Genomic DNA, 25,413 nt, shown 5'->3' with positions numbered 1-25,413 from the left:
TTTTACAATATACATAGGGGATTATTTATCCTTAATCCATGCATAGAAAGTATTCTAATTGAGAGTAATGATGTGCCCTTAATTATTAAAAAAAAAAAAAAAACAGGTTTATCTTTCTGCGATCACTTTTGGCCGTGCTAGGTTTAATTTTGTGATAAATAGGTGCTCCTTTGTTTACATGTAGTCCCGTGTCTCTGCGGAAGGAGGTGCTTTTTTTTTTTTTTTTTTTTGCGAGTGCAGTGACTCCTACCAGCTGTTTCCCGCCTTGAAAGCCATCCGATCAGCTGCGCACACACGCACACACACGGTCATGCAGAGAGAGAGAAAGGGGAGGGAGAGGAGAGGGAGCGAGGTAGAGCGCCACACACAACGAGGGAACCCCATCAGCTGGAAGTCGAGTAACATTACAACTCTCTCCAGCCTCAAACTACTAGATTGCGCACGCCGTGGATCTACATTATCCCCCAGGATTTTTTTCTCCCCACCTTTAATCAATGATTTAACTCTCCGTCTCATCGTCCCCCCCCTCTTTTAATTTAATTCTACGGACCCTGCTGTTTGTGTGTGTGTGAGAGGGAGAGAGGGGACCAAACTGGCGAGAGGCGAGCATGGAGTATTTCATGGTACCAGCTCAGAAGGTGCCCTCCTTGCAACATTTCAGGAAAACGGAGAAAGACGTGATCGGAGGTCTTTGTAGGTACGTACAGGTGACCCGCGCGTCACGCAACACGCTGTATTCGCTGGTTATTATTGCGGGAAGCCATCTGTTTTGGGGCGCACACGCACTTCACCGACGGCGCAGAGGCAACATGCTTCATCCTGCTTGCTCTGTTATTGTGTACACGACCCACTCGCGGGGCGCTCTGGAAATTAATTAGCGTCAAATGCTGGATTTACACGCCGATCCGGTCGAGCGGGAGCTTCCACTCGCATCCCGGCAGCCGTCCCGGTGTGTTATTTGGCACATTCGAGTGCGAAATCGACGTATTTTGTGGCGAACAAACACAAACCACGTGGTTGCGCGGACACCATGCTGCTACCCCGCTCCCGAGGCGCATCCCCTCCGCTCTGTTTATCCTCGTTTTACCCCTCTTCTCCAGTGTCACCCATAGGTTGCAGTGATTTGCATGCGACAAGTTATACTCGGGTCGGGTGCAAGGCGACGAAGGGGGGCTCAGTTCTCGGGGAGCGGAGCGACTTCGCTCAGATATTGTGGGTGGTGCGGCCATGCTTGTGGCTTGCGCTCGAAATTGATGAGCAGCTTCTCTTGGCGTTAGTTTCCTGTTTTTTGGCGCCCCGTTCCGTGCTGCTGCCGCAGCCGTGGAAAAAATAATTAAAAAAAAAAAATTGTACAACCCCTGCCCTAACTCGTCTGCTCCCGCCGCGGTGCTAGTTTAAGTCGTGTTTCGGCTACTCTCGCTGGCGCTAGCGAGTCCTCCCCACTGCGTCTTTTCGCCCCGCACCTCTGCCATGCTGCCTGCCGCATTGTTGTAATGGCGGAGGACACGAAAAGTCTGGTCGGAGCGTGGTGGTGGTGGTGGTGTGTGTGGAGGGGGAGGGGGGGTATCGGGTACCGCGGTGACGGACAGGGCACGTCTGCCCCGCTAAATATTTTTTTTTTTATTTTCCCGTTTTAGCTGGTATGTGGAATCTCTGGGTGAGTTTTTGCCGGTGGCGGCTGGTCTGAAGAGTTAAGACGAGGCGATATTATGAAGGGGGTGTGTGTGTTGCGGAAGGCCTTTTCGATACGTCCACAAGGCTGTTTGAAGACGGAGGCGGAGGGATCTGCTGTTGCCGCTGCGACTGACTGCTGCCAGTGACGTGGGCAGTCTGGGAAATGTAGTCCGCTCTTATTTTGTTTTTGATGTAACTCCCAGTCGCAAATCGCCTCTTAAAATGTGTCGTTTTAATTGGATATGGAACAAGACGAGCAAACTGGGCGTTTGACTGGGAAATGGACAAAGTTGTTCCATGGTCAACATTTTTATAACAAACTAAACACACCAATTCTTTTTCTGTATTTAATTAGTATTATGAACTGATGAATAGCTGGTATATATATCTTGTATTTTGAAAGTTATGTCCACCCTTTGATTAGCTACGTGCCACTGTAAACTGTAATGTAATGTATCAGCTATAATTACTTTAAACGAGGCATTTTGCCATAAACTGCTCTCTTATGACAGACTCTTTTTTTTTTCTCACATTTTCTTAAAATTAGACTGATATCAGTGCTTGCAGAATGATCCAAAAATCGTGACCATAAATCAATTATCAGTTCAGTCTATTGAGCACACTTGGGTTGCCCTGGTACATATACTGCTGTTGCAAGCCTTAATCCAATTTGGACCACATCTGTTCCCCGAATAGTGCTTTTGTGCTTGTTCGATATGGTGAAGTCCAGGCCCACTTGGTCACGGTTTGGCTGCGGATGTGTTTGTTGGATGTGTCACTGCAGTATTGGTTCGAGTGTGCGTGTGTTTGTGTCTGCATCTCACACATACACACGCATGCACGCACACACTCATCTGTGTCTGCACAATTGTTCCCAGTGTTTGCGCTGAGGCAGCTGAGTCAGTACAGATAAGAGCGCGGCTTGGCTTTGCTCGTAGCAGAGATACTGTGCCCGATACTGTGGATGGTAGAGGAAGCCTCTCTCTCCCCCCTCAACTGAATTACACCATATGGCAGAGTCCTCTCACCACACTTTTATAGAGCCAGCCACTGCTCTTCTTACACCTCAGAGACACATGCAATCAGAGGTGCAAAGACGAGACTGAGTTGGTATTGATCCAGCACTGTTTGGATTTGATTTTAGGAATAGGAAATACTCCTTCATTTTTATTCACCGAAAACATACTTATTTTTTTAATTTATGAATCCCAGAAAGCAGCACAGGAACAATATATTTCCATATTAATCTGCCAAAATAAAGTAAAATGAACAGGAATTCCGATTATTTTATGCTGTTTTGAGGTATATGCTTTGCTAAAGTTAGCTATTTCTAGCTAGACCTCCAGTAGTTAGGTTGCTTACCATGGAATTTAAAATAGTTTTTAGGAAGGAGATGCAGGTAAAGTCATTTCACAGTGTACACATTGCTGAAATGTTTCCTAATGTCTCCTCCACTGCAGTCTGGCCAACATTCCTTTGACCCCAGAAACGGCCCGGGACCAGGAGAGGCGAATCCGCCGAGAGATCGCCAACAGCAACGAGCGTCGGCGCATGCAGAGCATCAACGCTGGATTCCAGTCACTCAAAACGCTCATCCCTCACAGCGATGGAGAGAAACTCAGCAAGGTGCGATTCAAACGGAGATCCCACTTGGCCGACGAGCTGCACGCCGGCACCAAGGCCTGAAATCAACGCTCACAACATGCCTTGTCTTTTCTGTCGCCAGGCCGCCATCCTGCAACAGACGGCGGAATACATTTTCACTTTGGAGCAGGAGAAGACGCGGCTATTGCAGCAGAACAGCCAGCTGAAAAGAATCATACAAGTAAACTGTCGCCACACTCTGAAACTGTGAACAAACCAGTTGGCCTCTGGTCCCGTTCTGGCGCTGATTGCAAAGTTTGTCTCGCTGTCTGTAGGAGCTGAGCGGCTCATCTCCCAAGAGGAGGCGCGCGGAAGAGAAGGACGAGGGGATCGGCTCCCCGGACATCCTGGAGGAGGAGAAGACCGAAGACCTGAGGAGGGAGATGATCGAGTTGCGGCAGCAGCTGGAGAAAGAGCGCTCGGTCAGGATGATACTGGAAGATCAGGTGAGGGCGCCAACGAGCACGCAAGAGTCCGCGCTGACGGTCACGTCGGCGCTAACTTCTACTCCGCTGCCCCCGTTTTGTGGCAGATGCGCGCTCTGGACGCCCAGCTGTACCCTGAAAAACTGAAGGCAATCGCCCTGCAGGTCCAGGACCAGCAGAGCCTGGGTCAGCTGCAGCTGGAGCTGGACAGCACTCCAGCCCACAGCCCACAGGTGGGAGCCATCAACATGGCCATCTGACTCACGCACAAACACAGCTGTGCTACAATGCCAAACGAGTGGTTTTTAAACTTTCACACATCTGATGCTCAGAACATCACATGTTTCCTGTTGAATGAGTTCATCAGCATCATGACAGAAGAGATTAAAGATAAATGGTTATTTTTAACACACACAGATAATCTGTTTGCGCTCTTTTAAAGGCAAGTAGCCCATTGCAGGGACTTGCAGTCTGTTATGACATCATCGGGAGTGCTTGAGGTGGGAGGGGACAGACCCCTGAAAATGGATCTGTGCTCTGGCTCACATGACTCATGATGCAGGAAATGTTGAGGAGGGGCGTTTGAAGAAAACATGACAGTGTCTCCTGCCTGCCTTCATCTGCTCACATCAGTAAGCACTCAAAGTGGGTGGCGCGCTCCCCCAAGGGGGTGCAGAGTCACGTCTGGGGGGGGGGGCGCGAAACACTGGGCGGGAGGGAGACGGGGCTCCGGGGGAACTCATGTTTTCACGTCGGAACATTTTCCACGGCGGAACAATTGACAAAAAGTGTTCAGTAGGTTGTAGCTAAGAAAAACACTGCTACACAGGATGGACAAATATTTGACAGGGACGAAAAGAAGAATTCAGGAGTCCGGCGGTGGCCAGTGTTCTTTGTTGTTGGCCACTTTTGGCTGTAGAAGCGCCGCGCAGCGATCGCTTCGGTGTCTGCTCTATTTTCTCTCTAATGCGCGAGCCGCGAGCGAAAAAGCCAGAGGACAATGAAGAGTTTTCCAGCGCTGATAGAACGTAATCAAACACCTTTGCATCAGTACGTGATCTACGCCGCGAATTGCGCGATATTACGACTTAGCGCACACAACGCTCAACGTCATCCCGTGTGGGAGGTAGAAAATGTGATGTTGTCGCATGACTGATGTTGTTGATGTGGTCGATTTCATCAAAACAAGACCCCTGAAAGCGCGGCTATTCTCTGAACTTTGTGAGGAGATGGGAGCACAACGTGAAGCTGTGATTGGAGTGCGGGGGGCGGGCATGACATTTTTTTTTCCTCCAAGGTGGGGTGTGACAGAGAAAGTTTGAGAACCACTGCCCTAATGCCATGCAAGTTAATGGGGTCAAAATTCAACTTTGTCCTAGAGACATGGGGCCACTTGCAGGTTCATCGGGATCCCTCAAGACACAGCCACGTCAAATTTGGGGCTTCTAGCATGAAAAATGTTCTTCCTCCAAGGTGGGGCGTGACAGAGAAAGTTTGAGAACCACTGGCTTACATCAACAATTTAAAGCCAAACATTCTGACCTGAGTTTATATACAGATCTCTGCTTTTCAGGCCGGAATCCAGCGGCACAGATTCATACAATTGATTAATAATTAGATTTTCTGTCTGCAGACTGTTGCAACACTGACTTTTGGCGGCTAAACTGACGCTTTGTTGTACATGGTGGCCTCAGCGAGCGCCATAAACGCCTGGTTGAGCACCTTGTCGCTAAGTTAGGAGAGCTATCAGTGAGTTCTCATTGTCCTTTGTGATGTCACAAAGGGTCGATGTCCAGCGCCTCGTGCTTTAGCACTTATTTTCGAGAACAAAGCCCAGCAAAATTAGCACAAGACGGACTTTTCTCGTTTCTCAGCGGTTCACCTTTGTCAGAAAACATGGACTGTGAGGGTTTTGTACAAAATGGGGCCTTTTTTCGGTGGGGAGGCGAAATGTTTATTTTTGGCTTCCTTCAGCCAAACTCATCAGTCATCAGGCCCCATTGCTCCCTCCCCTGTGTGGCGGCAGACTGTGCGTCACTCGCGTTGAAAGAGATTTCACATTGCGCACAGCTGAACCAACCTCATGACGTTCTGCCGATGTCTCACGGTCGGTCGCACGTGACGTTCTCCTCCTGGTCTGGAATGAAGGCCGGCGGCGGCGAAGACAAATTTACGCCGTACGTTAAATAAGCGGTGCACAGATTGGGTCGGCTGCGGTCGTCTCTTCCCCCGACGGCCTCAGTATCCCCTTTCTGCAGGCCGACCCGCTCTAAAACATGATGCCAAATCAATAGGCCGGGTTGCTGTCTGCTCGGCCAGACCTGTAGCAGCTGGAGGCTGCAGGGGGAAACCAGACTGCTGCTCTCTTATTTAAGATGGAAACAGGAACAGGAAATTAAATCTTTTCTAAATGCACCATCGGCTATAGCCTTGCAGTTTCTCTTTGCCAAAATGGCTAAAGTAGATTTTCTGTGGACTTTGAATCATAAATTCATAATAATAATAATAAAAAAGTAATTGCAGACCGGAGGTTTGTTCACTTTTGCCCCAGCCGGCCTCAGTCTTGCAAAAGTCTGCCCAAAGTAGAGAAAGAGGTTTTTATTGAACATGAAACATTGAAAATGTTTATTCTGGTGCCAAATACCTACAATTATATGAGCCAGTTTACTTTTTAGCAGCAAAAACAACAGTGAAAAATGAGATATTCTGTTTCTTCAGCTCCCTCTCGAGTCGTCTTGACACAAAACTGCTCGTCTCTCGACAGGTCTTGGCCCCGGCGACGCCGCCTGCGCCCACGCATCACGCCACGGTCATTGTCCCCGCACCTGCTCAGCCGGTCCTGCCCCATCACGTCACTGTGGTAACCATGGGCCCGGCGTCGGTCATTAACACGGCGTCCACATCTCGGCAGAACCTGGACACCATCGTCCAAGTAAGACGGCGGACGAGCTGGTCCAAAAAACGTGGCTGTGGACTTCCTCCGCTGGCATTGTTTTTTTGTGTATCGCACTGACGACCTCAGAGCCGGAACCATTTTCAATGTTCTGAACATTTTGGCCAATTACACGATAATATATGATTGATGTAAAGGTATATTGCAGCAAGCAACGTCGAAATGCAGATTTATACAAGAAACTTTTGAGAGATTTTATGAGAATTACCGCTTATGTGCTTTACACCATTCAATGATGATAATCCTTTATTAATCATAATATGTAAAATGTGTAATGGAAACAACATAATAATATTTAGGGTTTTTTCCCATTACATATTTGACATCATCATTACATGAATTATTTTACAACATCTTCAAAATGTAATACTTTAAAAAGAAACAGTCAGGAGAGTGCATGAGAGGACAATGGCTGTTCTGGATTTTGACACCAAACACTAGATGGTGCTGTTGGATGCTGATCTGGCTCCGCTTGCTGCTCTCCCCTTCCCCTCCTACAGGCAATCCAGCACATCGAGGGCACCCAGGCGAAGGGCTGCGAGGAGGAGCAGCGGCGGGCCGTCATCGTCTCGTCGGGTCGCGTCCTCTCCGACGCGGCCGGTTCCGACACGGCGTCCAACAGCGACGGGCCCGACGACTGCTCGCTGCCGTGAGCCCCTCCCCCACCGGAGCGGGCGTCTCGTCAAGCCCTCGGCTCCACAAGGCGCTTGCCAACACGCACACACACACACACACACACACACACACACACACACCTACACACACACACAGAGGCCACGCCTCCACGAACCTCCTACTCTGTGGACATTAAACAGGGCTGGCAGGCAGATAGAAGCACTCGTCTCCTTTCTAACATTGCTCCCCCTCTTTTCCCATGATAGGCAGTTCGAGTAGGTTTCCCCACGTAGACACTCATATATGCAGCCTCTTCTGCTCTCTCTCTCTCTGTCTCTCTTTAGCGCCCCCTTCCCCTCCTTGTTCCACCCTTCTGCTCGTACACGAAAAACTCACACCTGGTCATTGAAACCGTAGACGATGGTTCTTAGCGCGACCACTTCACCGAGCGGCCGACGTATAAGAGATCGGCCGTCCTGGGCAGTTCAGACGCCCGACCACTCATCATCACCGACTGTAACTCTTCACCGACTCATGAAACGGGAACAGCGTCCGCTGACGGCGTTTTTGTTTTGTTTTTGTTTTTGTTTTTTTTCTTCGCCACCCTCCCCCCTTCTCTCTCTCGCTCTCTCTCTTTGAGACAAACATCCTTTAAACCTCCTCCGAACATCTCCGAGCTGTTCTGGAGAAACACTGTGAGCCGACTCGTCTCGAAGCTCCCACCTTTACGGGCATCTCGCCGCGAGAGAATACGCCTTTTTTTTTTTTTTACTCCTGTGAAGTCGACTTCTGCTCAGACATCGTTTTAACGTGATTGTAAAAGTGAGGGGGGAGGGGAAGGGAAGGGGAAGACGTGCTTTTTACGGCAAGAACACGATGCTCGCGCTTACTGGTTCACAGCTCTTGTTTTTTTTGTGTTTTTTTTTCATCTGTCATGTTTATATTCGTGTTTTGTATGTTGGCACTTTGACTGGGCTGGGTTTCCCAGTGTGCCCCGTGTGTTACCCATGTATGTATTCATGGCCCAGGTGGAGGAAACTGTAACAGGAAAGGAAAAAAATATCAGCGCTTTGACTTTTTTTTTTTTTTATTTTTTTATTTTTTCTGAACACCAGCCTGCTCCTCCTAATTGAAACAAAAGCACCTGGCTCTTTGAATAAGCTGACCTGTGGGCACTTCAGAGTGATTTCCCCCACTACTGTGTGTGCGCGTGTGTGTTTGTGCAAACCCATGTGTGCCTTAATTTTATTTTTGCGTTTTTTTTTTTATTTTTAAGTTGTCATTCATTTGTTCTTGTTTTTCTCGCTCGGCAGAGCCCAGCGGTGCGTCATCGGACTCTGGCAGTCCGCAGCAGCATCGCCACTTCTGCCGGCCCCCCAAAAAATTGAGGCACACGTGTGTTTGAGCGCATCTGCACTTCGGCGCACAAGCAACGAACTGACATACAATCAGACACGTCTGCAGGGTGAACTCTGCCCTCAGCGCTGTAATTATTTGTGTGTGTGTGTGTGTGTGTGTGTGTGTGTGTGTGTGTGTGTGTGTGTGTGTGTGTGTGTGTGTGTGTGTGTGTGTGTGTGTGTGTGTGTGTGTGTGTGTGAGATGTGTCATTTACGCATCTTCCCTGCTTAGACAATACTATTCTAATCCTTTCCAATTCCTTGGCATCTATTTGACTCGTATTTGCTCGGGCCTGCAGCTGAGGGAGGCTATTGATTGCCTTACTAGCAGCCTGCCGGTGCAGCGAGCAAGGCACTGTGAGGTCAGCCTTAACTCAGCCCTGCGGTGGTTCTGGTGGTGGGGATCCGGGGCGAGCACTTGATCCGGGCATTCGACGGCCGCTGGAATCGTTCCCTCAGCTGGCTCGTAAACACCAGGGTGTGTTAGAGTTTAAATATATTCCCAGTGCTAGTTTCACTTCTGTTTGGCTCTTTCTTTCTTCCTTTTTTGTTACGTTCTGTTCATGAACAAGTTGCTGGTTTTATAAGTACAATCAAGTGCACCTGAAAAAAATTGCATTAGATGGACATTTGCAATAGTTTTGGCCCTTTTGAGATGCACACAACTATATCCAGATGGGTAGGAAAAGAATTCCTCATCTTTTTGTTGACATTCCATTGTAGTTTTATATCAAGGGACGCTTGATATATCAAAATATAGCCATCATATATATATATACATATATATATGTATATGTTTTTCTTTTCTTTTTTGAATCCCTGATTGCGCCAGTGTATAGATGGAGTTTTGGCCTGCTGGACAGATGGTGTTCAACTGAACACACCTCCCTCATCTATCATGCTTCCAGTTATGGAACTTCCCTTTAAAGGAAATTAAAAAAAAAAAAAAAAAAAACTTGCACTGACAAGTGGAGCATCCGTCAAACAGAATGCCCCTGGATGCTCTCGCTGTTCCCCTCAGGCAGTGGGGGGCATCCTGGAGTGATTAACAGGGTGTGCAGCCTCCCTGCTGCTCCTTTTCTTGTGCAGAATCTGCATCCCAATCTCTATTTTGCGTCTGATTGGACATATCAGATTCAGGTCACCAGAGTCAAGATTACAAAGCACTTAGACTTAAACCATGAGGGAGTCGCTCTCCTTCCCTTTGCATGGTGGTGGGGGGGGGGATGTCCCTCAGCTGAAGCTCTTAAAGCCGGCAAGTTAAAAAAGCACCGCAAAGCTTTGTTGTTCCCCGTCTCCCTCCGTGTACAGTCCTCTTCCTCCTTCCACCTCGTCCCAGCTGCCCCTCCCATTTTGTTTTTCTGTTTTTGGTCAGAATCTTTTAGCCTTTGTTTGTCTATCGTCCTTATCTTCCACGACTCTTCCATTTGTCTGTTCTCTACACTTCTGTTAGGCCTGTCGTTGAGCACGGTCGTCATAAAGCTATTTTTTTTTTGTACGTATTTCTTTTATGTTTTTTTTCCAAGAGAAATGTTTTTGGGGGAAAAGAGGCTTGTGCCTTTGTAAAGACAGAATAATAAAGTTTGTACTTTGTTTTTTACACATTCTTTGAGTTTGTCTCTCTCTCTTCTGTGATTTTAACAATCTGAGGAAGAACTACTCTTCCTCAGATCTGGTTGGTGGGTTTTGTCACACGCACGCAAGGGTCCCTTCCCCATTGGTCTTTGGCTGCTTTGCACCGACGCCCTTCGTCTGCTCCCCGGCTTGTGGCTAAATTAAGACTGTGCGCCGCAGTTGCAGCCACGGTTTTAAATGTGCTCTAGGAACTGTTGGTGGCATCTGTAGCTGACCATCAATTGCATTCCTTCGCTCCAAGCCTCTTGTTCACACGTTCATTCAGAAATACCTCAGATTGAGTCGGGGTTGGGGGAGTGGCAGGGGTGCCTTCAGAAATACCCCCAGGTTTAGGGGGTGGTCACCCCTAGTCTCTACTGGGGTCATGAACTGTGATCAGTGATTTTGTTAAGGCAGTGTGCACATAGTTGTGTTTGCATGGCAGACACTATACACCTCTGACTTTGAGAAATTTTATTTGGGTAAAAAAAAAAGTTGATTTATTGAGAATATTTTGTTTCTGCTCCTAAACCCTTAGCTGTGTTGATGCCAAAAATAAGTTTACTTATTTCATTTAAAAGTGGGGTGAAACTACAACAGAAGGGCTTTTGGGAGCCTTTAAATAAAAAAGAAAAACACATCAAATAGATCTCTTACACTAAGGGAACAATATCAAAAAAATAAATCAAAAAATTCTAAAAGGTTTACTTGTAATTAATAGTAAAAGTTTAAAATGTAAAGTATGCAGTGACACAGTCCAGCTACATACAGTATTTCCCAATCCACATTAGCATTTTTAAAAAGATTTTGCTACATCACAAACAAACAATAGCAAAATGTCCATTGAATCTGTGCCTGTTTGTAGTTTCTAAGTAGAAATACTCTGTTCGGTTTATCAGTGTACTAAAGGGCGCAGTTGTCATCTCTAATTAACAGAGAATTACTACCAGCTAGCAGCTCGTCTAAAGCCCAAACAAATCACCCTTCCTTGGGATTAGAGATGTTTTGGCACGGCTGCAACGACTAATGTGATGTTTTGTTTGGACGTGTTTCCCTAAATCGTTTTGGGATGTGCTCCCTTGTGCGAGACGTTCTGTACGTCATATTCTGGGATTAATTTACAGTCCATGCGTCGATTCCCCGGGAATTACAAGATTACGGCGAGTGCCGTTAATCTGCTCGGGTTCGATAAAACCGTAATCCGCCCGACGATTAGCTTTTTCAGGGATTCGTTCGGTTGACTCTGGGATCTTTAGACGTTTCCTCTTATAAGCCCCTCCGTTCCGTCCTCAGACACACACTCACTCGCACACACTCAAGTGCTCTCGTGATGAGCTCCCAACGTGGCTGTCAAATTAGCATTGACTCCTCTCCACTAGATGAAGCGTTATCAGCCGGCAGATACTCGTTCATTTGAGGTATTTTTAGCACAGTGGCTTAATTATCATTCATAGTGCGGGGAAATCAGTCATGGCAGTTCATTAAGGAGCTAATTCTTGATTATTTTATGTAATTCTTTTGGCGGGGAAAGGGGGAAATAATGATAATAGGGTCAGTAAATCTCTCTGCAGTGAATGTAAATTAAACTGTGATAATGCTAAATTGTCCCAGTTCCACATTCAGTATAAGACATTTTAAAAGCCTCATCATAAACCTATTTGCAAATCTTTTACTTTTCATTCTAGAGATCATTGAAGCGACCATATGATTGCCGGTAATCAAAAAGAAAAAAAACTGCCTAGGTCTTCAGCAAACTGCATCTTTAGCCCTCGTTTTATTGGCTACCCGCAAAAATGCTTAGTTTTAGCTTTTTGCATTAAAAAAAAGTGCTTGGTTGGATAGCCTGCATGTTTCAAAGGTGATGAAAGAAATAAGAGGGTTTCAAAAGAGGGCGCCATCATCTGGCTGGGGTTGCCATCACGAAACTGGGAGAGGTAAAAGTGCCCTTTGTGACGTCACAACGGTGCAATTCAGCAGAAGAGTTTGTTTTACTGAAATGTTTTCCTGTTAGAAAACACAGTCAAAGTAAATTCTGCATGATGTGAGACCTTGAAATAACGGCTGAGAGAACAAGCGAGCCAGTCCTGAAGCCCTGAGGCAGGGTGACGAGTGCTGATGTCAATGTCGGAGCTGCAGCCTCTCTAAAAATGAAAGGCAGCTGCTCGTGCTCGTAGCGTCGCCCTGGCATGCCGTGACTCCCGCAGCACCTCCAGCGTGCTGGGCCCGCCCCCCACCCCTCCACCAGCTGGCCCAACGCTGCGGGCCCGCCTCCTCTTCCCTGTGTGCCCTTTGACCTTCGCGCCACTGTATATATAGTCTGTGTGACTATCAGAGTTCTCCTGGCAGCCATCATGAAGGGCACCGTCTTGATCTGCTGCTTCCTCTCCCTGCTGCTCTTGCAGGCCACAGCAGGTAAGACGCTTCGGCGAAGCGGTCCTGTCGGATGTCTGCTGGATTCTACACTGCGGGCACATGACACTGGCCTGAGTGCAAGCGCTGAGACTGGGTGGACCAGGGATGTGGTGAAAGTTTGGAGGCCGGTTTGTTTGGAGGCTGGTCCGTCAGCTTGACCGCACAAAGGCTTAAGAAACTTTGATTTGCGTTCTAGAGAAGGTGGCAGAAAGTTTGGTGCTGTTGATCTTTTTTTTTTATTATTATTAATTGTGTGCGTTTCCATTGTGCAGTTGTGCTGAGGTTGAGGCCGGCTAAATGTAGAGACAGAGACAGACAGTCCTGGAGACATGAGCCCAGGCTCGACATAGACAGAGGCAGATATGTAGCCCTGGCCTGCCTCACGGGTCTATTTTAAAAGTGTCACAGTTTATAATTAAAACTGTTGGCACATGATGTGATCATCTAAATAGGTCTTTATGTTTTTTTTGGGGAGCTAAGAACAAAACCCCCCACATCCAGACACCGCAACGTCCGTCTAATCGTACATTTTACCGGCCTGAATGGCGCTGGGAGTGTTCGATGGACTGGATGCATGTTGCAACACATGGCACCAGCTGATGTAAAGTCTAAGGCGAGGGCAGTCACAATGCCTTCAAGAACGTCATCTCACTGTTCTGTCTGCATCCTTTCAGTTTGATTCTCAACAACATGTTTTCGGGGGAGCGACTGCACTTCGGGGTTGAGGGGACCCTTCATTTGAATTATTCATGATCCGTTGCATCATAAACCTGCAGTGATCAGTCCAGTCGATGACATGGGGACGCCGGACAGATTTCAATGTCACCGTGGGAACGAGCGCTGCCCGTTCTAAAAACGCAGCGTGGTCTCTGGGTCTGCAGCGGGACAGTTGGCGTTATCCTTTTCTGTCACCCTTGTCCGTCCTTGCGTTCAGGCTCCACAGCCGGGGCCCCGGGGCCTCCATATTCCAGGCTGCAGTCAGGTGTCTAAGATTGGAAGGCCTCCCTGAAACCCAACACTGTTCACTTTGGTTCCTCCCTCCTTGCTCCCCTTCCCCTCCTGACTGCATGCCGGGCCCAATCTTCCCTTCACATATCCTGCACAGCTGCTGTCACTCTGCACTGTCACAATCGCAATTTATTCCCAGCAGTTGGCCTTATAGGGACATGCATTCTCCAGGCAGGAGGGGCCGGGCTCTGGCTGCAAGTCACGCTTTTATAGACCCACTCGCCGCCACCACTACAACCATTACCTCCTCCTCCCCCTGTCTGCTCCTGTCTGCAGCACCCATGCAGGTGCCATTAAATGGCCTCGGTCCATAAGTTCAATGCATGCGTGTGTTTTTTTTTATTTATTATTATTCAAATGTGTGGAGCTTGTGGTCAGTTATGGGAACTCTTTGTACCCTAGCGCATAATTATCTGTGCCATTGATCGGTTCGATCGCTGTGAGGAACTCTATTGAAGCTGTGAACGCTGCCAAGGCGAGCAGCAAGCGTGATCTACTTCCAAAGGAGAGTCAAATCGATTTCCCGTCGCCGTTGTCGTAGGTTATCTACAAAGCCCTGCGCTTATTTTGTTCGTCGGCCCCAGGATTATTTAAAAAAAAAGTATATATATATATATATATATATATATACATATGATGTTGTCATCTACTATTTATAGATTTCGCATTTTGCCGGGGAGTCCAGCTATAATTAGCAACGTTTGGCGCAGTATTCTTAATGTTGTGAAACCTAATGCTGAATTCTGTCTCCACTCCGGTGTTAGGAGGTCCGTGGACCAACACTGGAATAATAATCCACTCATTCATTCTGCCAACATACTGGACCAGTTTCCACGCAGCAGGGCTCTTTTCCCACTGCAATGACCAGAGTGCTATTTCGGATTTCTGGCCCTGACCGGCTATTTTACAGTTATTCTCTGAGAGTTGTTTGATGGCTAGGAATTTTTATTTATTTTTTGTTGAGTGTGTGTGTGTGTGTGTGTGTGTGTGTGTGTGTGTGTGCGTGCATGCGCGTTTCCATGAATAATTCAACAACCAGCCGGCCACCTCTGTGAAAGCAGGGTAATATGCAGCTAAAAAGGCAGCAGAAATAACTGAAGATGAGAAAAGTTTGGAGGAGACACCGATAAAATTTGCATCGTGAATGAGTGTCTGGACTTTTGACTCGATGATGAAAAAAAAAATGCTGCTGGCCTGTCCTTGGTACAGGGATCCCACTTAGATAGTGTGTGTCACCTTTTGGGACATCCCCACATCCGGAGGGAGCGGCAGAGACTCGCCACTTGTACCACTGGCAACCCTCCTAAAGACATCTCAAAACATCCTTTAAACCCAAAGGCACCTTCCTCGGACTCCCCCATATCCTTGCCTGTCTTCCTTAGCGGAGGCACCAGATCAACACCTCGGCCGCGAGGTGCCTTTGCCATTTGGATTTCCTGCAGTCCCGCCAAGCTCGCACCAAGCTGTCAGCGACTCCATGGAGGGCTCACAGTGTGGATGTTGCTCACTTAAAAATTAAGTTTTAAAAGTTAGCGCTAATGAGCCGCCCATAGAATAGGTTAATCTAATGTGGTTGGCTTCATTTTGATGTGAAGGCACAGACAATAGGGCCCAATCTCTACAGTGAATTATGACATTACGTCATTCACATATATTTTTGTGCATTCTTGCGCATCACCATCATCTAATCTGCCTTGATGCTGCTGAATCAGACCTGTGTGTGTGTGTGTGTGTGTGTGTGTGTGTGTGAACCTTACATGGCCAGCTCTCATACGGTAGCGCTGCCTCGCCTCAGGCCTGTACATTACCTAATCAGCCCGGAGAGATTTGGATGTTTTTCCAACATCCACGCGAACAGTCAAATCCTTAAAATAGTCGGCAGCCGCTCGGCTCCGTCCTCCCCCACCCTCCCCGTGCCCATCCTCTGACCCATTGTGGGCCTATTTTGGACCGCGGGGGAGCACTCGCTTCACAAGTTGCGCCACCTGTTGCCATCCGTGGCCTCTGCCCGCCAAAGCTCCGCATTAGCTGTGCTCGCCGCTCTCACACCTCTAACCCTGCTAGGGATCGAATCATGTGCACATTTAGGACTCATATAGCAGTCACCTCGCTTCCTTTTGAGTGACCAGACATGAGCGGCGGAACGCTGCAGCGTAGTTATCTCGCAATGTAAATGTTTTTGTAAACGGTCAGTAATTTAAGTTTAATAATATCTAAACTGTCAGATCTTTATTTCACATTCCAAACTCCATTGAAGCAACCTGGCACAATTCAATTGTATCATAAAGCTCAATAAATACCTGCAGTAAGTACATTTAGCCCTCTGTTTACAGCCCCCTGCTGAAATTCTCATGTCATAACTTCCCGCTGAAATTGTTGTTTGGAAGAATTGGACAAGAACAAGACTCAGAGGGTGAAACAAACACTTTGCTCAACCAGCAGAGGTATCAGTGAGGCATTGCCCCCATTTGTGACATCACAAAGGGCTGTGCATGTTTTCACACCCACCTTGCGGGAGGAAAATATAGAATGAATTGGTTAAATGTGGAGTTTTCGGACAGACTAAATATGCATGGTATTGTCAGTTTTGCATCATGGAAACGTTAAAACTCATCCACCCAGACAGAACTTCCTGTTTGCCATTCCAGGGGAACCCCCTACCCCACCTCTTCCCTGCCCCCCTGGTCTTTACCAGAGGTTGAACCCTGTTGCTAAGCCACACTCAGGATCAACCCTCTGCCTGGGGGTTCCTGCTTCTCTTATGGCGTTTCACTTAATTCAATTAGCCTCCTCTGAGCCGTGCACAGAATATGATCCTACGGTTTTACATGTGCCTGATATATACAGTGTAAATGCACACGACTGGGCGCGGGTGGGTCCAGGTTACCTTTGAGTCCACATAAGAACATAATGCACACACTGGGCTAATCGCCGGCCGCGAATAGCTCTTTGCACTTTCAACAGAACCATATTTTCTTTTGTATGGCATTGTCTCAAATCCGCCATCCTCATCCTTTGCGCTTAGTGCAGTTGACTGGCATTCATCCTGATTGCTGAACGGCCTCCACGGAGTGAGGCACTGATAGTCGAGGTATGACTTACCGCCGCTTAAAGCACCCTCATTTCTGCAGGGTGTGCGGAGATGCTGCCCAAATGTTTCTACAAACCGTGCATGGGTTGTGTGGCAACCGCAGATGTCCAGGACTCGGCTCCCCCTCACCCCCCGACCCACCCCCACTGGCGCCTGCAGGGTTAATTCGGCGTGCTGATGCAAGGTCCGCCCTCCGCGGGCAACACTACCTCTCTGATCTTTCGCAGCGGTGTGGAACACGGCTTCTAGCGGGGATTGTCCGGATTGGGAGGCGTTAACATGGTCACGGCAGTTAAGGCTCACTCAAGAGGCCGCCGTTAAAAGACGCCACTCTTCTGGGTGATGAGTCAGGTTACAGTAGCTTGACCGAGCTTTAACTGTGTTTCCACCATAATGTTATACTGTGCGGTGCCCATGGAAACCCTCGGCAAACGTCCCTAAACCCCAGATTGGATTGGATTGGCATTGGATTTGCAATCCTCTAAATGTAGCAGCGTCCAAAATTGAATTACTCTAAGTGTCATCTGGAAGCTTATTTTACTCACCCCAATTTAAAAAAACAAAAACAAAATGAAAAAGGGGGCTTTCTTTTTTGCATTTAGCTTCAAATCCTTGATTTTGTTCTTGGATTTGAAAGACCTGTTTGACACCTGGCACGAGATGCATGAAAACCAGGCAGCAATTTCTTGTGACAAATTGCACACAATTGTGCCGCATTTCCATTTGGTGGAGAGAAATGATTGTGCTGTGCTTTGGTGTCATTTGTACCCAGTGTGTTGCGAAAGGCAGCAACGCAGTCGGTGTTCATGGTTGGCGAGACTCAACCCACATAATCAGTTACATTTCAGTTTCATTTCATTGTGTTTTGAGTGTACCTTTGTGCTGCTGCCGCTTCTTGTCCCGCACCTGGTGTGACTCGGAATGAAGATGAGCACGTATCTCGGTCATTATGGCCAAGAATACGCTCACATTCAGTCGACTCTCACGCGGAATATAGCCTCAGATTCTAAAACGTAAACAAACAGCTTCTCTGGTACACAGTCTCACGCTGCAACTCTTTTAAAATCAAACTCACACCCCTTTTACGCGTGCTTGAGCGATCAGAAAGAAGTGTGTGCGTGCAATGAAAGAGATGTCACATGACTCATTGCATGTTTGTAAATGAATTGCCCAGTACTAGGATTTTATCTGACATGATGTTTCTTACAGTATAATCATGAAAGAAAGTCTTTTTGCTTATGGCAGATTTGTTTTTTATTGCCCATTTTGATTGGAATCACACAATATATAAGACACGTTACACTATTATGAAATATTGTGATTCTTTTAAGCATTCTGCCATATATTTTATTATCTAGTTGTACTACTTGTTTATCACCAACTAAACATACTGAAACCCACGAAACACTTAGCACCACCTAGTGGACAGTTAAACTATTCTAGCGCCCCTTGTCGCCCAAAAAGTTGATGTATTTGTACCATATATTTAAAACAAACCCTTTATCTTGGCTAGGGGCCGTAAAGGCTAAAAACACGTAGACCTTTTACACACTTTAATCACTTCATCACAAATATAAACGAGGCACTGAATTTCTTTCAGTATTGCTCATGCCCTTCTTTTAATTCTGGCTGCTAACCTTTTGGCTTCGCTTCTTCTCGCCCCGAGCTGCAAGCAACATTGCACAGTCTTATTTTTAGCAGTTTGACTCGGGGGGAATCGGCGAGGCACTGTGTTGTCCCACTCGCCGTCAACGTGTGTCACTGGTGCCACGGACAAGACCTCGAACTGAACGGGAGTGAGAGTCGCGTTTTCTGCTGAACTTGAGTTGTGTGTTTTGTGTGTCTAAATGTTGCCTTCAGGTGAAATTCTCATTGGATAACGATCCAGAATTCATTTAACGCCAGAGGGGCCAACCCATTAACATCGCCTTCATAGATGAAAGTTCCTTGATGCAAGTTTGCTGTGGTCTCATAAACAAACAGTCATTTGATGCCTCGTTAGATTTGGCAGGGCAACTCTTGGCCGGAAGGACTTGAAGCTATTTGCTGGACGTCCAGTGGCTGAACTACAGGATGGACGTTCCCAGTTCTTCCTTTGCCAACATAATGTGCAGGCAAACTAGCATAAAACTGGTCAGTTAAATGTGTCATTGCATCCCTACCGAGGGAAAGCGACTGAACAGTCTTTGCATTGTTTGTTGGCCGCCAATGTGCGATAGTTTTGTGTTAGCTTGAAGTGACATCTTGACACCAATTAGTCGTTAGGGGTTTCCACCATGTCACCAATTAAATTCCCAGTGTAGCGTAGTGGTCGAGTGGTAGGGTGTCCGAACTGAGACTGGTAGGTTGTGGGTTTGATCCCCGGCCAGATCATACCAAAGACTGTAAAAATGGTGGCCATTGTCTCCCTGCTTGGCACTCAGTATTCAGGGTTGGAATTGGGGGCTTAGATCTCCCAATGAGTCCTGGGCACAGCACCGCTGCTGCCCACTGCTCCCTCAGCGGATGGGTCAAATGCGGAGGACAAATTTCGCATCATTGGGGTTGTGACAATCACTGGAGAAAGAGAAGTTTTTGTAACTGCATGATTGCCAATAATTGCTGAAGAAGACGATATGCCAGACAGACATTGTAAAAGACAATGGCTGCAGAAGGGACAAAATCAACCCGGGTCTGAACCTATTCCATTGGTTTGATTTTCAGAGGGAGCAATTTTGTTGTCATAGCAGCATTTCGGAATTCATAACTGGGAAACCAAATACTGTCTTTCGCTGCACAATTTTTAAATCTCATCCTGTTGATGTGTCGCGTTGGATCTATGTTCAGATTAGCCGCTGTGTTTTTGCGTGGGCGATTGAAAAAAATCAAATGAGCTCTCCCTTACCCCCACAGCTGAGAACCGCTTTGAGATTCCACTAACATGCTGTGAGAAATTCCGCAACAGCTCAATTAGGCCAGAGTTTGGTTGCCTGGATGCAAAAATCCATAACGGCCCAGAGCTTTTAAACCAAGAAGACTTTCCAACTGTCCCTATATATAGTTCATATCCGTAGCGGGTTTTGTTTGAGACAGGACCCTGTGGGTGGGGTGGGGGGGGCGTTGCGGTGCGGTCAGCTTTGGGCACACAAGGACAGGCCGCACTGTGCAAAATGTCTGCGATAGACAGCTAAATATAGCAAAGAAAAAAGGAGAGAAAATTGCACATCGTCGTCTCATCATATTTGCCCAGATGGGATGAACCTGGTCTCCCAGCTGGGGGGGAAGTTCCTCCCTCAGTCCCTGCGTCTGTCTGTCTGTCTGCCGCTCTTTGGTGTTGTGCACAAGTGCCTTTGTTTAGTTAATGCATTTGCCTTCTAAATTAGGAACAGCAAATCCAACAGCTGTGGGCTTGGCAATCTGACATGTTCATAAGTGGGCATGACAGACTGCTGATGTGCTCTCTCTCTCCCTCCCTCCCCTGCCCACTTCCCCTCTCTTTCTAAAAAAATTGCTTCACGTCAAGTGTAAGCACTGAAATTAAGCAGACGGATGTGTCGCACGGTGATTGGTTTCACCCCAAAACCAAGAATCACTGTCAAGGCACTCAAACTATAAAGTCAGATAGCCACTGGCGCTGTTTGTGTTATCAACAACAGGTTTCGACTATTTTATACACTACACATGGCAAGTGTACCCGCCATGAAGCCCCAAGGTACTGTTTTAGTGGAGGTGGCAGAAAATGTGGTGTGAAAAAGAGTCATTTTGATGAGACAAGCTCAAATACCTGCGTCCAGACTGAGTCCAACCATCAGCGCCGGTCATCAATCATCGTCATGTCATGCCTGAACTCCCTGATGCAATGGTGCAATTTGTGCAGCCCGACCCTGAAACAGCAACATCGCTACTCCCCATATAACATTATAATGGAACTTGTGTGACTACCTGCCAACAGCAAATTTATAGGCTTGTTGCTAAAAGCACCAGAGGGAATTTGTTTGCACCAGCTGTTGAGTCCAGCTCCATTCGTTTTTCATTGTTCCGCTGAAGGCAGAGGACGTGACCCGGCTTAAAACACTGATGATGTTGTTATCTTTTGCAGACGAAGAGGATTTCACCTCCATCCTCAGAGACAGAACTCACATCGATGAGACGCTGCGGTTTGCGACTGAGGAGAAAGCCAATGACTATGCTGGTGAGGGTGACGCTACATCTCACTTCCTATCCCAGTCTCACTCTCTTTCTTTCTAAAAAGTCCTTGTCTCTCTCTTCCACTCTCGTTCCTCCAGGGGCTCTGGAGAGGTTGCGCAAGATCTACCACACCTCCATCAAGCCGATGGAGCAGGCCTACAAGTACAACGAGCTGAGGCAGCATGAGATCTCAGGTATCGTCATCGCCGCCGGGTCTGCACTCTGTTTTTCGGGCCTGCTTGGGTTGAATGTTGATTTGTTCGGAGACAAACATTCTATTCACACTTCCAACAGACTTTCTTATTTTTCCCCTTTTTGAAAATTTGATTCATATTACTTTTTATTCATGCATAGTCCACACCCTCAGACCATTTCTGAATGTAAAATTAGCTTCTAACGATGTATATTTAGTAGCCTACTGTTCCTCATTTAATCTTCCAAAGCAATGCCAGTTAAGAGGAAAATGTACGTCACCTGTTGGTCTGAATCACTCCATCCAGGGCACTTTTAAAATATTTCTTCCCCTTTTCTTCTGTTATTCTGCAGTTCGTCTCTTAGTACCCCCTCTTTTCGCTGCGCGCGTTCTGTGCTGTCACGACAAAAGGCTGAACCCAGGCTAAATCCATATAGACAAAATTGATTCCCCGTGTCCTCCTTCCCTCCATTTGCCATCAGTCATGTTTGACTCATGAGGTCAAATATGGGATGTCCCACCTGTCCCGGCTTTTTTTTTTTTTGTCACTCTCGCACTCCCTCGCACCTCACTCCCTCACTCTCCTCCACTTCCTGTTCCCTTCACCACTGTACTGTCCCCTCTCCTGTCCATCCCCACCTGCTCCGCCCCCCTCATCTAACAGCCTACCCCGGACGAACCCTGGGGGACTCATCCACAGGTGGGTGTGGGTGGGGCTTACCTCTGCATGGCACTGCCTGAAGTGCTTGGCCCTCCCCCCTTGGCGATTTGTGCTTACTTTTCCTCACAGTGGGTCAACGTTTTATTATTTTTTCTAGATTCAAAGCACGGTTAAAGGTGATACATTTCGGAGGTCCTACCCATTAGAGAATAGAATGGTGGCTGTTGGCTGATTCAGTATGAAACAAATTATGTCATCTTGGAAAATCAAATTCAGATCAGAGAATTAAAAGGGAAGAAATGTTAAATAAATAAAAAACAAAGAGTTCAAAGATTTCAGGTCTCTGAGTGTTCAGGCATCCCATTGTTATGAAATAAAAGAGGCTAAAAATCAAATCAGAAAATATTCACAATTTTGCATGTGCAGTATTGGCTTTAAGAGAGATTTGAAGAGGTGGGAAAGAGTGATGAGTGATTGCACCTCTAAACGACATTTGGATTTTTCATGTTCACTGTCATTCTTCTACTTTTTCATCTCTTTTCTCCATTGTTTCAAATACATTGCATCATCCATTTAATCCATTCGTTTCTGCTCCAGTGTACAAGAAAAGAGTTGTCTTTGCTCCCTCCCACTCTGACACCACGTCCTCTCACAACGCTCAGAGCGGCTGGCCATCGTCAGGCATCTTACTCCAAATTTACAGCTCTGCTTTGTGACGTGTGACATAAGTTAGCATTTATATCCTGTTCGGTGAGCCTAACAGTTCCATGTGTTTCAATGCTTATCTTACTGTTGTGACCTGGATGGAGACTACCAGCAAGTGATTTCATCCCAAACAAGTGTCTCAGTATATATTTCGGATAGAGGGCAGTTTGGGAGGTATTAGTTTCTATCAGAATAATATGTTCAAGCACTTTTCCTGTGAAGTTTGGGATGAACTCCAGATGCCCTCTGTGATCGGTTGACAATCCATCTGAGGATTTAATCACTATTTTCCCTCCTTGGCCGACAGATGGAGAGATTACCTCCAAACCCATGGTGCTGTTCCTAGGACCCTGGAGCGTAGGAAAGTCTTCCATGATCAATTACCTCCTGGGCATGCACGACAGTCCCTACCAGCTCTACACAGGTATGCCAAACATAATGTACAAACTAAATTTGACACAACTAATGGGATTATTTTGCATTAACGATGTTTCCCATGCCTACTTGACGAACGACTAGAGAAAATACCTGTAGAAGTAGATTGGCTTGGTCATATTCAGGCTGGCTAAAAAAAAAAATGATGGGAGGGTTTTAAGTCTGAAACGTCAACAATCTGGAAGGTTATCACTCCAATGCTAAAGAACCAAGTAATTATTTTCGTGGTGGTGGAGACTGAAACAGAACATCAACCGTTCACTCAAAGAAACTGGAGGACACAACCCAAATAATGATCCATAGTTGGAGATGTACAAGATCATTTGGTGACCTTCCATTTTCTGTTCCAATGTTGTTCCTAGGAGCTGAACCTACTACCTCTGAGTTCACTGTAATCATGCATGGTGAGAAGATTCGCTCGGTCGAGGGTATCGTTATGGCTGCAGACAGCTCCCGGTCCTTCTCCCCATTGGAAAAGTTTGGCCAGAACTTCCTAGAAAAACTGATCGGTATCGAGATGCCCCACAAGCTCCTGGAGCGTGTTACCTTTGTGGATACACCAGGAATCATTGAGAACCGGAAGCAGCAGGAAAGAGGTAATTTGTCTGAGTGTTCTCAATTCATATCACCAAATTTGCTATTGGCAGATCTGAGATTCTATTGTGGTTGATGTCCTTACAGGTTACCCTTTCAATGATGTTTGCCAGTGGTTCATTGACCGTGCCGATTTGATCTTTGTGGTCTTTGACCCCACCAAGCTGGACGTTGGCCTGGAGCTGGAGATGCTCTTCCGGCAGTTGAAGGGTCGCGAATCCCAGATCCGCATCATCCTGAACAAAGCTGACAACCTGGTAACCCAGGATTTGATGAGGGTCTACGGCGCACTCTTCTGGAGCTTGGCACCACTCATCAACGTGACGGAACCGCCGCGTGTTTACGTCAGCTCCTTCTGGCCGTACGACTACGCGCCCGACACCAGCCGTGAGCTCTTCAAGAGAGAGGAGATCTCTCTCCTGGAAGATCTGAACCAGGTGATCGAAAATCGCATGGAGAACAAAATCGCCTTCATTCGCCAGCACGGCATACGCGTGCGAATCCACGGCCTGTTGGTTGACCGCTACGTCCAGACCTTCAAAGAGAAAATGAGCTTCTTCAGTGACCCCGAGCTGGTCTTCAAGGAGATTGTCGACGACCCAGACAAGTTCTACATCTTCAAATCCATCCTAGCCAAGACCAATGTCAGCAAGTTCGACCTGCCCAATCGCGATGCCTACCGTGACTTCTTCGGCGTCAACCCAGTCACCAACTTCAAGCCGCTGACGGCTCAGTGCTCCTACATTGGGGGCTGTCTGCTGGACAAGATTGAGAGGGCGATCACCAATGAGCTGCCTGCTCTCCTGAGCAGCATTAACTCTGGCAAGCAGCCCGGCCTGTCCTCCTGTGAAGCCACCGGCTGTGGCGAAAAGCCAAAGAATCGCTACCGGAAGAACTGAGGGAAAAAAAATTGCAACTTGAGTGGAGGAAGTGAGAAGAGAAGATGATCTGGTGGAATTCAAACCTACTGGAGCTGGAATGCCTTGATGAGGAGACAGAGATGATTAGTGTGTTGTGTTTTGTTTTGTTTTTTCCTCAGGAGAATGAAAGGAGGAGCGTTTAGGGACTTTGGGGATAGGACAGACAGAGGGAGGGATAAGTCCTTGTTTGATGAGGCAGCTTAAAGACACACGTGCAGAAGAAACAAGAAAATGCCACTGATCTCCGGGTTTTGTCTGAGAACACGCCCTCCTCTCTCCCTTGCACAATTAGAACGGACTGTCTGGGATTTGTGGGTGTGGGAAGAAATTATGTGAACAAACAGAGGAATGATTGAATTATAAAAAAATAAATCTAAATCCTGACACTGAACACAGTCAAATACCAGCTCCCTTGTATGTGAATAAAATGGGAAAAGTGTAAACAGTAGTTGCAAATTTGTCTCCTAGAATCTTGAGAATTAGCTTGCACGATTTTTATTCCATTCGCCTCAGAAGACATGTGTGGAGTAGCGTTTTTGTGGGTGCTATACAAAGCCATTATGTTTGGATGTTTATCCAAACCTTTGCTTTTAAAGTAGAATAACATTAATACTGCATGTCAGATGTCACATTTCTTTTAACAGATGCATGAATTCCCGTGTAACTTAAAGAATGTTGTTAGTATTTCTCTCCCAAACCACTCATGAAGCTATTTTTTGGTAAATTGCTTGCTCAGCGGTACTGGTTGTTGACAACCTTTAAAATTAGCACTGTGTTGGAAGCAGAGGTCAGGGTTCAAGGGTCACGGTCTTCAGAGTGGGGAGGGTTTATTCATTCTGCTTCTCTTCTTAAATGACTTCAGTGTTTCTGTTTAAGTCTATAATATTGCCAGTTTTGGCCAAAGT

At 46.9% G+C, this 25,413-nt stretch overlaps 3 protein-coding genes across 5 annotated transcripts in view; 2 read left to right on the top strand and 1 right to left on the bottom strand.

Annotated features, from left to right (window-relative positions):
- Positions 1-279: 279 nt before the first annotated feature.
- Positions 280-10,312, top strand: tfap4 (transcription factor AP-4 (activating enhancer binding protein 4)). 2 transcript variants are annotated; one of them, XM_076024244.1, is made up of 7 exons: positions 281-697; positions 3,135-3,300; positions 3,401-3,499; positions 3,594-3,764; positions 3,851-3,976; positions 6,508-6,675; positions 7,197-10,312. In XM_076024244.1, exons 1-7 carry the CDS (start codon positions 609-611, stop codon positions 7,347-7,349), a joined length of 972 nt encoding a protein of 323 aa, XP_075880359.1. In that variant the 5' UTR covers positions 281-608; the 3' UTR covers positions 7,350-10,312. The 2 variants fall into 2 exon arrangements, with proteins under 2 accessions (XP_075880360.1, XP_075880359.1); XM_076024245.1 differs by lacking the exon at positions 3,851-3,976 and having other exon boundaries at positions 280-697.
- Positions 10,313-12,591: 2,279 nt separating this feature from the next.
- Positions 12,592-25,413, top strand: part of srl (sarcalumenin) — a 13,997-nt gene continuing 1,175 nt past the window's right edge. Inside the window, exons 1-7 of one of the 2 annotated variants that reach the window (XM_076024236.1) lie at positions 12,592-12,734; positions 20,912-21,004; positions 21,099-21,194; positions 21,858-21,893; positions 22,867-22,983; positions 23,357-23,590; positions 23,676-25,413. The exon at positions 23,676-25,413 is cut by the window's right edge and continues 1,175 nt beyond it. In XM_076024236.1, the coding sequence (XP_075880351.1) occupies positions 12,674-12,734; positions 20,912-21,004; positions 21,099-21,194; positions 21,858-21,893; positions 22,867-22,983; positions 23,357-23,590; positions 23,676-24,487 (1,449 nt within the window). In that variant the 5' untranslated portion in view covers positions 12,592-12,673 and the 3' untranslated portion in view covers positions 24,488-25,413. The remainder of the gene's footprint in view (positions 12,735-20,911; positions 21,005-21,098; positions 21,195-21,857; positions 21,894-22,866; positions 22,984-23,356; positions 23,591-23,675) is intronic. The other variant, XM_076024237.1, reaches the window with a different exon arrangement.
- Positions 13,628-25,413, bottom strand: part of LOC142886954 (immunoglobulin superfamily member 6) — a 102,238-nt gene continuing 90,452 nt past the window's right edge. The window contains exon 6 of the mRNA XM_076024243.1: positions 13,628-13,669. Within this exon, the coding sequence (XP_075880358.1) occupies positions 13,643-13,669 (27 nt within the window). The 3' untranslated portion in view covers positions 13,628-13,642. The remainder of the gene's footprint in view (positions 13,670-25,413) is intronic.

The sequence above is a fragment of the Nelusetta ayraudi genome, unplaced genomic scaffold, assembly GCF_046127955.1.
Source record: "Nelusetta ayraudi isolate G7.1 ecotype Tasmania unplaced genomic scaffold, CSIRO-AGI_Nayr_v1 ptg000016l, whole genome shotgun sequence".
Classification (NCBI taxonomy): Eukaryota; Metazoa; Chordata; class Actinopteri; order Tetraodontiformes; family Monacanthidae; genus Nelusetta; species Nelusetta ayraudi.
The sequence above is the reverse complement of the archived record's forward strand: the minus strand, read 5'-3'. Positions and strand labels throughout refer to the sequence as shown.